Genomic DNA, 17838 nt, shown 5'->3' on the forward strand with positions numbered 1-17838 from the left:
TAAATTACCCAACTTTTGATGGTTCATTAGAGGAAAGGAACAAGCTTAGGTAAAATGAAATCCTACTGCAGATCTTTATATAGCAGGATAACATGTCTTCCTCTGATTGCTCCATATTGCATCCCAGGGTCTATTAAGCTATAGGAAGTGGTTGTCTCTAATAATTGCCAGAGGAATAGAGATCGTAGCTTTGGCAAGGAAGACAGAGGGTCAGTAGGAAACTCAGTGAGAGCTGGTTGAAAATTTTTTGTCACAACATTTTTCATCAGAAAGTGCTGCTGCAAGAAAAAAAATGGGTTTGTTCTGACATTTTTGTAATGAAAAAATATAGCATTCCAGTTTGCAATGGCTTTTTCTTTTAAAATTTAAGCATTTCCCCACACCACCCCCCCACCCCCACCCCCCCCCCCGTCTATAATTAAAACTGGTCTAAATCAGCTAGATGATTCCAACAAAATGTTTTGACAGCTTCAAACTCAATTTTGCATTTGGGAAGGCTGAAGTGGGGTGATGTTTTGTTTACATTTTGGCTTTTCTGTTCACACCATTTGTCATGTTCTCAGGCAACTCAGGAATTCAGAGCAGTGCTGGGACTTGATGAAAGCAACCTGATTAATAGCAGCTCCTAGCAGGGCAGTTCCAGCAAGCAGGAGCTGCTGGAGTCCACCATACTGCTGCACAGCTTTTTCCTGGCTCTGGTTGGTGGGTCCCTCTTAGGGATTCCTGTCCTTAGGCCGGCAGCCTTCACAGTGATGCCTTTTAGGGGAGCCTCATATTAAATCAGGGGTTCCAAATCATCTCTCTTATCCATTGCCAGCAGATAAGTGTGCTAGAAGAGATATCAGAGCTGAGGTTAGATGAGAGGAGCCCGTCCCTCTTACTTATCTCAGCTGAATTTTGAGCCTCTCCAGGCTCACTCATCGCTGGGTTTGTTCCATCCTGTGGCTGCCATTTCTAAGAGTGAGAAAACCCAGTCCTTTGACAACTTCAATGCAAGAGATCTGGGCCTCTCTGTTTTCTCTTGGAAGATTTATTGCTGCTGAAAGACTTTTCAAGCACAGAAGATGGCAAAAAAATGCACAGTGAGAAATGAAAGGGAAGCACCTGGGACTTACCTAGAGCAGGCAGCCCCTGCGAGCATGAGCTGGGTTTGGAGGTTACCTGGTGAAATGCCATTCCTGGTGTCATAAGCACTGTATCCAGGGAGGGGATCTGGGGAGAACTGAGCCTGCTGCAGGGCAGACACCCCCTCTTACAGTGCCTGGCAGCAGAACTGCTGCTCTGGGGGAGATGCCACTTGTCCTCTTTTCCCCCTCTTTTTCCTCCAAAATCTGAAGTGACATTTTCACATTTCTTATAAAAAGACCTCTGTTTCTAGGGAGAGAGCTTCATCAATGATTTGATAAGGCCATTCATAGATTGTTTGAATGTCTTCAGTGGGGATCCATGTGCGCAAGATGCATGAAAACAGGAGCGTGGCTGTGTAGAGCCGATTCCCAAGTCAGGATTTCTCAGCGCCAGAGGAGACAGCTGGGACCAGGTCTGAGGGACATTTGGGGGCTGAAAAAAGCATTTGGCTCTTTTAGTAGGTCAGTTATTGGTGCCACTGGTGTCACTGGCTTATAGCCAACCAAAATGAGCTGAAAGCACCAGAAAGGTGTTTGCTGACCAAAATAAAGTTTTAAGTTTCTCCCTGTGCCCTTTTATCTGTGAGGAAGTGAATTATGGTCCCACCTGCCTCTTGGGGGGGGAAGGGGGAGTGGTGGGGGAAAGTGGTCCCTGCAGCCTCCCTGGGGCACAGGGAAAGGCACACTCCATACCCCACCCAAAAATATGGTGTTGTTGTTGGGGAGTCTTTGGAGACTCAACAAGTTTATCTTAGAAACCAGGATGGTTACTGGGGGGAACAACTTCAGAGAAATCAGATCTTGAAACCTCTTGTATTTGATCACAGCCAAGAGGATTAATCTCTCTATTATGAAAGCAGTGTTACTTTTGCTTATTGATGTAGACAGAAGAACGGCAAAATACAATGCTAGCATTAGTGTATGGTTTTAAACCCTCTCCCGGATCCTTGGTAAGCACTAAAGTATGAATGTCCCACTCCTTTTTTAATTTCTTCATTATATTTAATTTCTTTAATGTTCTGTCCCTGGTAACAATGTGTATGATGTAGCTCTCCAACTGCAGGGATATTGCTTTAGTGTCTGGAAGTATTTAGAGTATGATACTTTTTTTTCCTTTTTTTAATTTTCTTTTCCAAAAGATTTGTGTCCTGGTTTCTTATGTTTAATCATTTCTCCCTTTAGATCCCTCTAGCTGAGATGGAGGCTCTATCTCTGACGTCAGATATTCTCTCTGAAAAGTCCTGGTCCTTAGCTCTGACGGATGACTCTTTTCCTGATGACATTAACACACACTTACTTAATGCTCTGGAAAGCAATGTACATACACTGGTCACTGTGTAGTCTGATGTTTACAGGGTTCGAAATACTGCTCCCATCTCTCTGCACCTGCCTAATGGCATTTCCAGTTCCAGCCCCTTCCCAAATAGCACCAACCTCTTCCCTGAACAGGATGCTGTCCTTAATGCCATTAGGTCCTGGGTTTTGTCACTCTTGTCCACAATCTTGGCCCCTTGCAAGGAATGAGTGGTTGTTACAATTTTTCTTTTTGGTGTCTTATGTATAAACAATGTGTTTTCTACAAGTAAAATAAGTAGTAAAAATAAAGAGGCTTTGGAAAGCAGCAAGGTTGAAATTTCCTCCCCATCTGAAACAAATCAGTGATGAGCTAATGACCCATGTCCTCTACTGAAGGGTCAGCCCTAACACTTTGATTTGGAGTGGATTTTTGTCATTATGAACACAGGCACCACAAGGCTTTTTGCATGATTGGTGCCAGACCGTTTCTTTTACAAATATCAAATGGGGATCTCTCCAAGATGATACTTGTTTCACAAATTCTTTCTAGCAGCCACTATGCTGAAAAAATTTTAAAAATTGACTATTCAGTGTTTTTTTGACTGACATAACCAGTATTTTGAACCCTGCCTTCACCATCTCCTCTTTGAAACATTAGACATTTTTAGCTGTGTAACAGTCAAGTGCTTTTTTTCTGCTGTACAACAGACATAACTCCTTTCTCAAAATTTTAGATCATTATTGTTTTCTTTGTTGTTGTTCATGTACCTACCTTTGGATGTTTGTGTTGTTCATAAATTTTCTGCCACATTAGTTGACTGTCATCCTAATTAGCACTTATTTGAGAAAAATTTCTTAAACCGTGACAATATTTCCCATCATGCTTCATGGCATCCTGTGCAAAAGATTTTGTGGACTCCATTTTACTTCTTGTATGAGGCTTTTTGTTTCAAAATTAGTATGGAGAGTTGGACAGAGGAGAAACCCTCCTAGTTTTGAATCAGATTAGACAATCTTGTTTGACAGCACTGCAAAGTCTCAAAGGTACAGCCAGGAAAGATGTTTTTTCTCCCCTCTCCAAAAAAAAGGCAAAACTGTGTTGAACAAAGGGGTTTGTGAATTTTTATCCATACCAAAAAGTTTTTGGTCACAAGAGTTGCCCAAACCCCTGAAAAACTGCAAGCTTTCATTGAAATATCTTCTAAATGCAATATTTTTACACTTCATTTAGATGTGGCTTTAGTTGAAAAGTATTTGGATTGGGGTTTTTTTGTTTGGTTAGTTGGTTGCTTTGGTTTTTGGTTTTGTATTTTTTTGGGGTTTGTTTTTTGGTCTGTTTTTTTGGTTTGGTTTTTTTTTTTGGTTCAAGGAAAACTTGGATTTTGTTTTCAGTCAAGCCAAAACAACATGTTTTTCAGAAGTACCACTGTACCAAAAAGTCATGTGCTCCCACTGCTCTGTAGCCTGACCTGGGAAGATCATTTTGCAGCCATTTTCAATGGTTTTCATGAATTTCACTCATGAAATTTGCCCCAAGATTATCCAAAAGTGGAAATAACCCATATTGGATCCAGATGAACCTAACGGTTCACTGAAGGTTGGATTTGGATGGGATCTCAAATCCAAGTTCTCATGTTCAGATTCAGGTGAGTCTGAGTTTGAGATCTCAGGTTTCAGGTCGCCTTTTCTGCTGTAAGCTCAGTAGTATGACAGCAAAACAGCATGAAGTGGGTAGAAGGGGAAGGCAGGGAGGGACAGAGAGGTTCCCAAATCCAAACTCTCAGCTTTACCAGCACAGGTTTTGCTCTCCTTTCCCAAGCTGTATCAGGAGATTGCAGTCTCCCTTATCTAGTCTGTGTCCAAGCTCTATCCAAATCAGCAGTTTCCCAAGGACTGAAACAAATGCTGTGTGGCAGTGCAGACCTGTTTTGTTCATTAAATTTGAAACAGTGATCTCCTTTATTCTTTTTGCAAATTCCTTTTAATCTCATCCTGTTTCTTATGCAAATAAATGACATCATGAAATTTTGTTTTTATGACTGAAGGATAAAATTGGGATCAAAAAAATCTGTGTTGATTCCAGAAAATCTGTAATGCACTGAGTGAAGGGAAAATTTTTCAGAAAATAAGATCTAAAGTTTTCCAAAAATGATCAGCCAAATATTGTACTAGACTACAGTGGCACAAACTTACTCCTGTGTTTTTCACTTGAGGCATTTTAACAATTAAATAATTGTTTCATTAGAAATACACTGGGAAGATGACTTTGCTTCCATTTTTGCTAATACTCTCCATGACAATAACACCCAAGAACATTTCTGGGATGGAGATATTTTCTTATTAAATCAGAGCTGAATCCACTTAATATTGCCTCTGGGGCTGCCCATTCCAAGAGTCTCTTTGGCTGTAAAAAGTCCACAGTCAACATATATACAATAACCCTTGCTTGCATTAGATCCCTTCTAATTAGAGAATGGCTTTCACCCTGAAGCAGTAGGTTTAGATATCCTTTTCAATAAAATAGGTTTAGTTATTCATTATGTGAAAAGAAAATCCAATAAAATTGTGCTGTGAGCCAGAACAGAAAATATTTTTTATAAACTAGTTTTTGCATTTGGGTTGGGGTTCTTTTGTTTGTTTTTCTTTCTTTTAATGTTAAAAGAGGAAACTACTCACCTTTGCAAAAGCCTGTCTTGCTGATGAGGGCACCTAGAGAGGGTTAAAGTTCTGCCAAGCATGTGACCTTTGCTGACCTTGAGGCATGATGCCTTCTTTGCATATCTCTGAAATAGTCATGGTTTATTCCTACGTTGTGGCTTCCTGTTTCTGTGATCCATTGTGTGAGAGTTTATTGACAACCCCGACAAAGGGGGATGGCTCCCTCATAGATCCATTCGTGCACCCTGTGCATGCCCATCGTGCCATCCTGGTTGCAATGGCTGTCACTCGCGTTTCTGGGTACTTCTCCTCTTTCCCACCCTTCCACACCTGCCTTCCTCACATTTTTCTTCCCCTCAGGCTGATCTCCGCTACAAGGACGACACACTGACCCTGTCCCCCAGCAAGGACCTGCTGAGCGTGAGGAAGCCCTCGGTGGGACGCACCCACTCCTTGCCAAATGACAGCTACATGTTCCAGCCGCCCTACTCCAGCCCCTGCCCTGCCTCCCTGGGCAACAGGAAACCAGCACATCACAAGTCCCAGTCAGGTACACCTCTCTCAGCTGGGACAAGAGTAGGATTTTCCAATGGGACAAGAGTTGTGGTTTCCCACGCTCTTCAGCAGGAAGGAGAAAATTGCCACTGGTTTCCAGTCGTGTGTTTAGACCTGTGGAATGGCTGTCAAAAGACTCTCCACAACTTGCAAAGACCCTCCACAATTTACAATGCCCTGTTTAAGATAGCTCCTTTCCTCAGAATTTTTTGACAATGTGACATTGGCCTGGCTCAACACTGATTGTATCCTGCCTGGTTCCCTAAGGTTACAGTCCCTACAGCCTGGGCTCCATCTGTTCCATCAGGCCCCAGAGGAGAAATCCCAGTAGAGAAATATTTCCTCCTGTCTGTTTTTTTGCAACAGTACCTGTTCAGATGCTCTGTCTGGGAACATCTGTGAAAGATGGGAAGAAGGTGTCTCTAAATGCCTATAAAATGGACGTAAATATGCTGAATTGAGAGACATGTTGGTGTGAGATGAATGGGAAAATGAGAGAATGTGGAATTGTTCTTCCCAGTGTGCATGGTTGGGATATACATCTTGGAGCTAAATTCAGAGATATTCTTAGGTACAGGGAGGGCTCTCCCTGCCTGCACCTCTGTCCCCGTGCTTGCAGTTGCCTCCCAGAACTTGTCTCTGTACCCCCAGTTCTTCTGCCTGCCAGGGGTTACCTGGGCCTGGGAAGTGAATGGAGCCACCTTTAATTTGTCTGTACATGCCATCATTTTAGAAATTTGTCACCAATAAGACAGTGAAGTTTTTACAAGCATTGCCGTTTGAAAGCCTCTAAGCAAAACATAATTTCAGCAATGTTCAGAATGGTAGGAGATTTGAACAGATTAGAAATAAGATGTTGAAATTTGCATAGTAAAAAGAATTTGGATGAATAGCTACTGTTGAACGGAAGCAAAAAAAAATATGTGGGCCCAAGGAAGGAAGATGAATCTGGTGTTCTGAGAAATCTCTGCCACAATACACAATTCTCAAGGTCAAGAGTGGTGTTTTGAAGAACCTGTTTGCACATAATGCTAATGGTGCAGCTAAAATCCCATAGAAAGCAATAGCAAATCTCCCATTACCTTCAGTTGAGCTAGAATTTATGGGTCTCTGTAGCAGTCAAGAAATTCCTGGCCATATGAAAGTATCATGTTTGCTGCAGAGGGAATTTCCAGTGCTTCATTGTTGACCTTTAATTGGGATGTATTTGCACTGTCTTGAACAAAAATTACATCAGCAAGGGACTGGGTAATTTAGGAGTCCCTTCTTTTTCAAAATTTCACTTCCCAGTTTCAGTTCGGAGAACCTGAATAGCCCTATCTGACAGCCCTGGCTTTTTGGGGACAGGCATTGCACCCTTGTAAATCCACAGGAACAACTGTTCCACTGAGGTGTATCAGAAATACTTTGGAGAGGTAAAGCTGATGCCTTACAACCTGTTGCGCTGCCACCTTTGGTCCAGCAGCAAGGCCAGATGAGCCCAGGCACGTTCCATCTGGTAATATTGGGATCCTATTCCAATAATAACCACAATAGGCAATTAAACCTTTTGTGTTTTTCTCCTGCTGGTGAAATTCCAATCATCTTCAGCAGGCCCTAGTGCTGGGAGGTGTGTAAGGTCCCCACATTCTGACATATCACTGTCCTCTTCCACCTACAATGTCACTGCTTTTCAGGGTGGGGGAAGTCACCACCACCTGTTTACAGTTTGTAATATTATAGAATGCAGTGAAGACAGCAAAAGGTGCCAGGCACCTCTAATAAATCACCACAACCAAGCCACAATATTTCAAGCTGAGAAGGTTTTGTTGTCAGAAACACTGGCACTTGCAGGAGGCATTTGTTTGAATACTCCTTGGTAATGGGGCTGTTGCTCTGGGAAAGATTCCAGGACAAATGAAATTCTCTGGGATGCAGTCCAGATTAAATGAATTGTTTTGAAAAACATTTAGCCTGTGTGTGAGGGGAGCACACAGAGTTTCTAATCTTTTAGAAGTAGTAGCCAGCAACCATGAAGGGTCAGGAAGAGGTTGGAGAGTATGTGTTTCCTTCTTCTGGGAGGCTTTGTAAAACCAGCCTTGAGAGCTGCCAGGTGCTGTTTCCTTTCACTTCATTTCCAGTGTGTGCATGCTGGTTTGGAGATCCCAGCAGTTGGTCTCCATGCGGGTTCAGGCATGGGGACACCTCCAGCCTTTCGAAGTCAGATGTTTGCAGTGCTCAGAAGTGAGGCTGCCTACGTAGTTATTGGCTCAAAAGCAGAGATGCAGGAATTGCCACTTCAGATGAACTTGTAGTTCCTTGTCTTCTGTTCTCAACAGGAGCTAGTCCCAGTTGTATCAGGGGAAAATGCCAGGAAAAATGAAATAATAGACAATGCTGGAGTAATTTATTAGTAGATGGGAGTTTTTTTCCCAGTTCTGGAGAGCCAATTGCTGAATTCAGTGGTTTCGCTGTGCCTGTCTGATCCAAGGTGCAGCAGAGCAGTTTTTCCTGGGAGGTCACTGAGGTTGGGACACAACCCTTGGATGAACACATCCCATTTCTGCCTCTTCTCCCCCTTGCAAGGTTCAAAGGCATCAGTGCAGTCACAGCCGGCAGACACCAGCTCCCTCCTGCAAATTCCAAAGGACCATTTCCACCATGTAAGAGCTCACGACCACTTGGTGGGGGAGAGCAAGCCCCGGGTCTCCCAGCAGGCACACTCCCCTTCTGCTGAAAGGCTGCTCCGCAGACAGGTAAGCAGACTTATGATCATAAACCTGCTGGGCTTTTATATTGATGCATTTCCTGGTTAACCATCCTTTAAATTCAAGGAGGGATTCACAGAGAAACCTCCAGAGAACTGTAATTCTCCTACAGAAATAACAAAATGGTTGGTGGTTTTTGATCTGAAAGCCATCCAGGAGTCTCCAAAGAACACACATTATGAGTATCATGTCCTTTGGCAACATGCCTAAATGTTCTCCACATTGTTAGCGTTTATTTTTTTTAATCCTCTTCATAAATGCAGCCAAATGCTCCTCAGGGGCTTGTTGGGGTTGAGAAACTCATTCTTAACTGCTGTGATTTTTTTGGTGCTTGAAAGGACACAAGGATTGCAGGCTCCATCCCAGGCCAGCCCTCCTCTGACTCCTCTTGTTTTCCAAAAGAGAAGTGTTTCATGGAAATTGGTTATCTCATATGCATCCATCATGAGATGCATACTAGTTTTACAGTGAGAATTGAAAATTAAAATATTTTTTCATCAACTGTGAGCTTTTAAAAAGTTTGACTTTATGCACAGCAGAACATGTTTTATTTTGTAGCCAGTTTTATCTCTGGTTTTTGCCTGGCATTGATTTAAATCCTGATTCAATCAAAGATCTAAGGGATCTAATCAAAGATTCCAGTCTGGTTGATTGGAAGCATAAGTTTAGACTTATCTTTTTTTAGTAAAATACTTAAACTTGTGCTTCACTCTCACATTTTTAAGCATATTTCAATGATTGTGCAGCTGGACCAGGACCAGAAGCACATCTGATTCAAAAACTCTGCTTTATTCAGTATTTCCATGCCTTATTTTACATACACAAAGGGGATCAGTTCTATTTTTTCAAAAGCAATTTCTTTCCTGTATAAAAATATTCCCATTTCTTTCATCTTTTAATCAACATTGACAAATTAGACAGTTGATTCATTAAGCTCTAGAAATGGATGTGAAGTACCAAGGTTAACAATTACATTAGTCTGTAATACTAAATTGACATAAGGAATTCCTTGCATGTATTCATTTGCATGGGGTTGGCCAGCTATCCCAATCACCACTAATGGGGAAACTAATTGATGTCATGATTCCAGTTCATAACCACTCTCTCTTGCTTTCTAATGAATAACAGACCCATCCTTTCAAAGCGATCTAGCCAGAATGAATTACCATGTTAGACATCTCCAGTCTAATTTTGTTCACCTCTTTGATGGCTTCCTTTTGTAGACCTTTTCATAAGTTTAAGTCAATTTATTGTCCTCCTTTTCTCCCTCTCCCTGCTCCTTCAGTGACATGAACATGCTCATGGAGTGACAGGTCAGAGAGCAAAGAGTTTTGTGGCAGTGAGCTGATACAGTCCATTGGCAAACCCATGAGGGGTTGCCTTGGGCAGGCTCCTGAGCAGCAAGGAGCTCCCAGTCTGGCTAATGAGAGCAGTGAGGTTTTTCTGGTGATATGCTGTTACTGTTAATTGCAATCTAGATGGCCAGACACTGGGAAACTTGGTCCTTTAAAAGGCAAAATTCCCTTTACAGCCGCAGCACTTCTGCTTGCTCAGGTGCTCTCTATTTGACTCCTTTTTATTGCTACCACTAGTATCTCACTAGCACATCAAATAGCCCAAACTGGCAAAGCAGTTTGGTTTTCAGTACCCAATTATCCTTATCTTTACATATACTGCATGCAATTCTGATTTGGCTTTTTTTTTCCTTTTCCTTTTCCTTTTCCTTTTCCTTTTCCTTTTCCTTTTCCTTTTCCTTTTCCTTTTCCTTTTCCTTTTCCTTTTCCTTTTCCTTTTCCTTTTCCTTTTCCTTTTCCTTTTCTTCTTTCCACTCATGCCCTCTCCTCTCCTGAATCCATAATAGATAAACCTTGTCCATCACATACCTGGTCCTTTCACTTTCCCTGAACATTAAAACCTGTGTGTTTAACCTCCCTTTCCCTCCAGAGTGCTGGAGAGCAAGCACAGCCCCCACAGTAACGTCCAGTTTAGACTCCGGGATGTTTGACAATTAGCGATGCACTTGCAGAGGAAGATGAGTGGATCGGATGCTTTGGGAAAACATTCGCGCTGAGGATTGTGCTCCTCGGCCGTGCATGGCACAAAGGCTTTTCTCCAGAGGAATTCTACCTGAAATTAAACCTATATTGATTTTGTAGTTCCAGGACTCTGTATCAAAGGTGTAGCCCACACCAAGCTGTGGCTGCTACAGGTGTACACCCCTCTGAGATGGCAGAGGGTCCTTTTATTTTTCAAACAAACCACTAAAACCAGTAAAACATTTGTACTGTTACTACTAACAACAACCACAGATGCCTGTATCATAGAGAAAGAAAGAGCTGGTGGTGACTAATACTGTCGTGGTGTGCAACACAGGTTGGTGTGCAAGCAAAAGTAATGACAACAATTACTTTTTGCTTCGGTATTCAACTTCTGTGTGGTCTGTGTCTCTTTTCAGGATATGAACATGATTTCTTCTCCCAAATACTCATTAAAACTACTGGTGCTGAGGAGACCAGAATAACTTCACTCCTGATTGATTAGTTGCCAGCATTATGCTGTGAAATTTTAACTAGAAAGGATTCACCAGCACTGGATGAAATTGTTTGCCATATTAAATATTCTCTGAGTTGTCCCCATTGACAAAGGGAGCGCAATGTGCAGATGCTGCAATAGACTATGGTGTTTCTGTGCACACATGGATGCACTGCAGCTGATGAGGGCTTTGCTGGATAGAGATCATTTGGCTCAAATGATCCTTGTGGGACAATATTTATATAAAGTGTATGATCATTTTGGGGTGATTTGTCACAGAAGTATTCCTTAGCATGAGGAATTTCATCATTTCATCTCCTTACAGTTTTCTAAAGGACTGGGACCAAGTGTACGCATTTCTTTCAAATTTCCCTGTGAAGATTTTTATCTTTAAGATCATTTAAAAGTCTTCTCAAACAGATACTCTGCCTTTAAGGGCCAGTTAATGTGGTTGATTTATAAAGTCTTTTGACAAGGCCTTTTGACAAGTGAAAAGGCAAAGCCTTCAAAACATGCCCAAGGTTCCTTCTGCCAGCGGGCATTGATGCTGAGAAAGGCTCCAGACAGCCAAGGCAAAATGTGCCTTAGGAAGCCTGAACTTAAGCATCAGAATGAATTGAAATAATTACGGATTATTATTATTAGTCCAGCTTTGGATTCCAGTGCTTCCAGCTTCTGCCATAAGATGGTGCAGAGTTGTGGCTCCAGCCTAGAGACCAAAGCCAGGGACAGGCTATTGCCTTGATGCTGGCACATAGCAGAGTTGCTCTGGTGTTGCTGGCTCTGGGGATCCTATTCCAGGCCCTCAGCATCACCTGAACTAGAGAAGGGAATACACAGGCTCACTTGCACATCTTTCTCTCCTGCTCACACCTGTGCTGCTGAAATTATGGAGGGCTTTGCTGTAGACCTTCATCCTTTGCATAACAAGAACGTGAGTAAGTTTGGGTGGGGGCATTCTGGTTTTGCAGCCCTCCATCCTTAGAGGAGAAAGCTAAAGGTCAACCATTTAGGAAAAGTGAAGGGCTGTCACACAGGGACAAACCCACAGATCCCTGACAATGAGAACTGGTCGAACCCACAACACAGGTTGTTATAGGAGTCAATGGGTCTGTGCTGAGGGATCTCAGCAGAGCTGAGTGCCCTTTAAATGCTGTGCCTTGTCTGTACTAACCTTTGTTTGGTCTGTCTCTCTCACCTGGCAACTCCTCTCCTCCCCAACCCCTCTGCGCTCTGATACAGATGGCTATAAGGAATGACTCTCTGGATAGCAAGGAGAATCTCCACACCGAGGTGAGTGAACTCTCTGACCCAAATGTTCCCACTGTGCCCAAGGAGGAGTCACCAGTGGCTCTGATGCCCTCAGAAGTGAATGAGTTGGCTGCCTGGAGTCGGGCGAGCGTCCATACGCAGCAGCATTCCCACAATCAGTATAATATTTCAAAGCAGGCACCAGCATCCTGTGCTTGTGCAGACTCGTATCAGGAGACCCCTGAAGATTCAATGGACCAAGAAGCATCTGAAATAAACAGCTCCTCAGAGCCTTTCACTTCAGAAACTTGCACAGCCTTGAGTGCCTGTTCGGAGGGTCAGCCTCTCACACCTAAGAGGAACGTGGGCAATACTGGCAACATGATACTGAAGGACCTGAAGAAATATCACAGTGTAGACACCCAGGGTCTGCTAAAAAAACCGCCCTCTTGGTTAGATGATCAAAGGAGACATTCAATAGAGATTTGTTCCATAGAAAACAGCCCTCAGCACCATTCCACGTCCAGCTCTTCTGGCTTTATAAGTCAGGTGGTCAGTGAAATGGAATGCTTGCAAGGTACACGGCAGAAGAAGAAACTGAGCCCTCCTTGTATATCTATAGATCCACCTGATGGGCAGAGTTTGGTACCTAGGGGATCCCACAGCATCTCACCTGCCAGTGGAGACGTTTGCTTGAGGAGGCGTGCTCCATCCTGTGAGTCCAAGGATTCAGTGGATATAGGGGATTCACTGCTTCCAGACAGTATGTCAACATCTCCTACCCCAAAGAAAGACTTGTTGACACTTCCTAGCTTTTCCTTTGATCAAACAGAAATGGACCCCTGAGTTACTTTTCTGTTGGTGCCAAATGTCTTCTTCCTTTCATGTAACAGAAAAAAAATCATAAAAACTCTGTACTCCAAAATGGCACTGGGTAAAAAATTTCCAAAGAAAGATTAAAGAACCAGCTGGTTAAAAGAGTGGTTAACCTATATCACGCTTACTTAAGCATATGTTCTGCTTAGGTAAAAGCAATACAATGTGCAGAATCTATATGTATATTATATTTTATTAAATTAATTGAATCTAGTATCATGGGATGTAGTACATTTTGTCACTAAAGACTCATTTAATTTTCTTCTATTTTATGTATCTCGGAATATTTCTGAGATAAAGTTGGTTTTTACGAATATTTTAACCTAAAAAGTATATATTTATTCCCTTCTCGTTTTGTTTTGTTTTGTTTGGGTTTCATTTTGTTTTGCAAAGCACAAAATGTAGCTAATTAGTGCGTTACAGAGGAAATGTATCCCACAGTCAGCAGTAAATAAGGATTATTTAATGTAATATATTTTTCCCCTTGAACTTCGATGATATTCTGGGAAAACAATTGTTTGTGTAGTACAGAAAAGCAGTTGTAATTTTTTAAACAAAATATTCCAATCTTGCATAAAATTGACATTCAGAGTATGAAAGCAAGTGCTCAGACCCAGGAAGGTCCAAGATGCTGATGTCTGAAGATGGTGAAGGCAGAGCCATTTAACAGTACAAGATACTGAATTATGAAAGGATCATAGTGGATGTTATAGATCATCCACTGGCAACTCACAAAATCATGTCAATGCTTAATTTTCATGCATTCCTAGGAAACAGACAACAGACGCCTGTGGTCACTTCCAAGATGTTTTTGCAGTGTTTCCAGGATGGACTTTTTATTTTGCTGAGTTTTAGACCTCCCTCATCCCTCTGTTTTCAGTGGAGCTCCTTCTCTCTGCACTCTGTGGAAAAGAGAGTGAGATCAAGTTTAAGACTTGCAGTGGGTGAAATCAGGGCAGACATGGCACAACAATAGGCTTAAGCGCATGCCCAAAGTTAAGCTCTTGCTTAGAATGCCTGGAGGTTGATCATATTAAAGTAATTCCTGAAAATTAAAATCATATGCTCATGTTCTACTGAATCAAGGCACTTCTGCAAGTTATTTTACAGAAAGTCTGCAGGTACCGAAATGACTACTGGTTTTCAGTAAAATAGCCAGGTATTTTGCTATCACTGCTAGAGTTAATTTACATGACCCCAACTGCAATTTTATTTCCAATCTATCAATAGCCTTAAGCAGCAGCATGATGATACAAACTGGATAAACCCAGAATTCATGTCCTTACTTTACAACATCAATCATCTCAAAAATTACCTGTTTACTCCTGTGCTAATGTCCTCTGCCAAAAGCAATCTGTAAAACTGGACAGCACAGCCTGAAAACCACTCAAGGTTGGCCCCATTCGACACCTTATGACTGATGGAAGCCAGACATTAACTCCACTCCACTTCCATGAAATCACATTAAGATGTAAGCTAAATTAGACTGCAGGCATGCTTTGAAGTGTGCCAATAGTCAGAGGCTTGAAACCAAGTCCACAGATCATGCCAGCACAGGCAGGAGGAGGATTTGTGCTAATTCTGTCAGTCGAGAGTTTGTAAATTTTGACAACTACCAATCTTTGCAAATCACTACAACATGCTGATGTACAGCCTTTTATCAATTCAGAAATTAGGCTGTTTCCACCGCGTGTATCTACATTAGCTTGGAGTGTACACACAAGGAGAAGATGCTGTTCAAACCCAACAGCCTATGTGAGGCCCTAGGCCCCTTTATTTTCACTTGAGGATGTTTACTCCATAAACAATCCCTACTGATTTACATGTCCACGAGAAATGTAAGGGTTTTCAGCAGGAAGTCAGGCAATCAGTGTATTTGAAGTAGGAGGATTAACATTCTGTACTATTTAGTGCAGTTAGATTAATTCTTGGCTGGGACATTTTTCCCCTCTTCACCACAGGCCCATACAGAGCCCGCTCTCTTTGATATGCCAGCCCAAATCCAGAGTTAAGCCTGTCTAAAGCAATGATTTCAAACAAACCTTTCATCACTTCTTCCCCCAGATCATATTTAAGGAAATAATAAAATTACAGTGCATTAAGCCTGAGAAATATTCTTAATCCCTTTTTGGTTTTACACCCAATAATGAGCCCTAGCTTTTCCTTTTACATGTGCTAAATAGCTTGGAAACTAGCTAGGCCACTAAAATTGCCATCCCTGGTACCTCAATGATTAGGATTGTGTTCACATAGCTGGAATGATACTACTTTTCCGATCCTTCCTTACAAAAAACCCACTGAACATTTTAGCTTGAAATCATGGCACAAAGCAGTGATGTGACGTCAATCCAAATGTTCAACTCCAAACGTAACAGAAAGCCTAAAGGCTCTTCTATTTTAATCCTTGGGTTTTTGCCTACTGACAAGGTTTGTGGAAGTAAAAAAAAAGTTTACATCATACATTAATATTCAGTAAAGACTAGCAAATAAAAGATACTCTATGATGATGCTTTCAGGAAAAGAATTACATGTAAAATAGATTGTTTTCTAAACCAGATAAGTTTTTTCTAGATGCCCTTTTGAAACACAAATACAAATGTACTGCAGCACATGCAATAATACTCAAATAATTTTAAATACCTTCGGGAGGGTTTTATAGAATTTGACTTTTTTAAACAAAATGTACAAAATCCACAGGAATTCTGTAGAATGGTTATGTTGATAGAATTTTTTATATTTTTGTAGAAATCTATAGAGAAATTGTTAAAAGTCTGCGCTGCATCTTGGCAACAGAAGCAGCTCTTATCTTCGAGTTTCTTTTTGTAAACCTGGAGCGAGGCCTGCTCTGTTACAACATGTGGAGCATAGTTTCATAGCCTGCATCCAGGTTGTGTTCGGGAGTCAGCAGCTAAGCTGAAGTTCCACAATATTGCAGTGCTATTTACTGTCCAAGAACTGTACCCACATAAAACACACCCCCATCTCCCCCCAAAGCTCAGCCCCTGTCCATGGTAAAGTAGTTGCATGGCTCTCCAGCTCATTCAAGCACACCAGCACTTTACTACTGTAGATTTACTGTATGCAGATGGGAGGAGGATATTTTGTTATTGCCAATCTGACACAATGGGGGAAAAGAGACTGCAGACGTGTCTGGAAAAACATAAATTCTGTTCTTGCAGCCCCTAGCACTTAGAAGTGATTTTTCAAAACTTGGTTAGAGGTTTGTACTGTAGGTATTTTGGAGGAGGACAAAGAACACTGTTTTTGACTTCTGTGGATTGCACTCAGCACTAGGTGTATTCAAGGAGAAAATAAAAAACAAGAAAAAAAAAAACAAACACCAAAAGCATTACCACTGTAAATTAGGCTATGCCCAGTCTCCCCTTTTCTGCCCCTTTGGCTATAATAACCCATGTACACTATTACACAAGGTGAGTAGAGTAGGTGCAGTACCATAGCAATGTCCATAACAACCTAGTATATATGACAGAACTTTGTATTTAATAGTTAATATATTGTTATACTGTATCAGGTATATCGGCCAAAACAAAGTCTTTTGGTCGGGGCAACAAAAGATGGTACTCATGGAGAAAATTGGATTTGGATTTGAGAATTGGAAAAAGGATAGGATTTTTTTTTTAAGAAAAAAAAAAGAAGAAAAAACAAGTGTAAATCTTTACAACTGACAAAAACAAATGTGTCCTATTAAAAGCTTTTGAAAATAAAAACAACGGTGCATTTCCCTTTTTTTGTTGTTGTTGCTGATGATAATCCGTATCACTCCAGGCAGTCAAGTCTTTGGTCATGTTTTAATTGTGAACAGTTGGAGAAGGTATCAGATAGCAGTGGCAGCCAGGAGGCTGGATGGAAGATTGGGAAATGATGGCCCTTTGTGGAGCAGTTTAATGTGTCTGCAAGCAAATCTGGCCCTGGACACTGCCCAGGGTGTGCAGAGTGACCAGCAAGATGATCGGCTGTGCCCCTGTGGATCCCTCTGCTCTGGCAGGAACAGCCCTGTGCAAGGCTTGAGGATGTGACGACTGCAGCAGAGAGAGCTGCAGTCAATGGGGAGAAAGGACTGAGGAGAAGGGACAGATCCGGTTTGTCTGTGAAGAGGAAGATGCTGGATTTTTCCACTCATTCACATCTTTGGGATTTCCAGCCTGAAATCCAGCAGCATTTCCGGCTGTCATTTAACTCTTTGCAAAGGAGGAGTTGGTGGGCATGGCGCTGCCTGGAGGCTGAAGGGCAGCAGGGGCTCAGAGCTCAGGTACTGCTTAGGTATCACCAGAACATTTCATAGAATGGTTTGAGTTGGGAGGGACCTTAAAGCTCATCCAGTCCCACCCTGGATGAGGGTGGGACTGGATGAGCAATGGGCAATGACATCTTCCACTATCCCAGGCTGCTCCAAGCCCTGTCCAACCTGGCCTTGGACACTTGAAGGGATGGGGCAGCCACAGCTTCTCTGGGTAACCTGTGCCAGGTCCTCCCCACCCTCACAGGGAAGAATTTCTCCCTACTGTCTAACTTAAACCTGCCTGCCTTCTGTTTGAAGCCATTCCCCCTTTTGTCCTGTTGTTACAGGACTTTGTTAAAAGGCTCTTCAGAGGTTTTTAGTGAATGATCTGTGTAGCTGCTGACATGAAATCTCCTCTCCCCTGGGAAGCAGCCACTAGAGGGAGGAACCAGACACTGGGCACTCTGCAGCCCTGCTCCTCACTGCATGGAATGATCTGATTTCTCTGCAGCAGGAGAGACCCTAAATTGACACCCAGAGCAGTTTTGCTGTCTAG

At 42.2% G+C, this 17838-nt stretch overlaps 1 protein-coding gene across 3 annotated transcripts in view; it reads left to right on the forward strand.

Moving 5' to 3' along the window:
* The window catches only part of CACNA1G (calcium voltage-gated channel subunit alpha1 G), a 147210-nt gene extending 130822 nt beyond the window's left edge, over window positions 1–16388 (forward strand). For 2 of the 3 annotated variants that reach the window (XM_066565560.1, XM_066565561.1), the window contains 4 exons: window positions 2310–2444; window positions 5442–5631; window positions 8202–8371; window positions 12158–16388. In XM_066565560.1, the coding sequence (XP_066421657.1) occupies window positions 2310–2444; window positions 5442–5631; window positions 8202–8371; window positions 12158–13012 (1350 nt within the window). In that variant the 3' untranslated portion in view covers window positions 13013–16388. The remainder of the gene's footprint in view (window positions 1–2309; window positions 2445–5441; window positions 5632–8201; window positions 8372–12157) is intronic. The other variant, XM_066565562.1, reaches the window with a different exon arrangement.
* The last annotated feature ends 1450 nt before the right edge of the window (window positions 16389–17838 follow it).

The sequence above is a fragment of the Molothrus aeneus genome, chromosome 25 (genome assembly GCF_037042795.1).
Source record: "Molothrus aeneus isolate 106 chromosome 25, BPBGC_Maene_1.0, whole genome shotgun sequence".
Lineage (NCBI taxonomy): Eukaryota > Metazoa > Chordata > Aves > Passeriformes > Icteridae > Molothrus > Molothrus aeneus.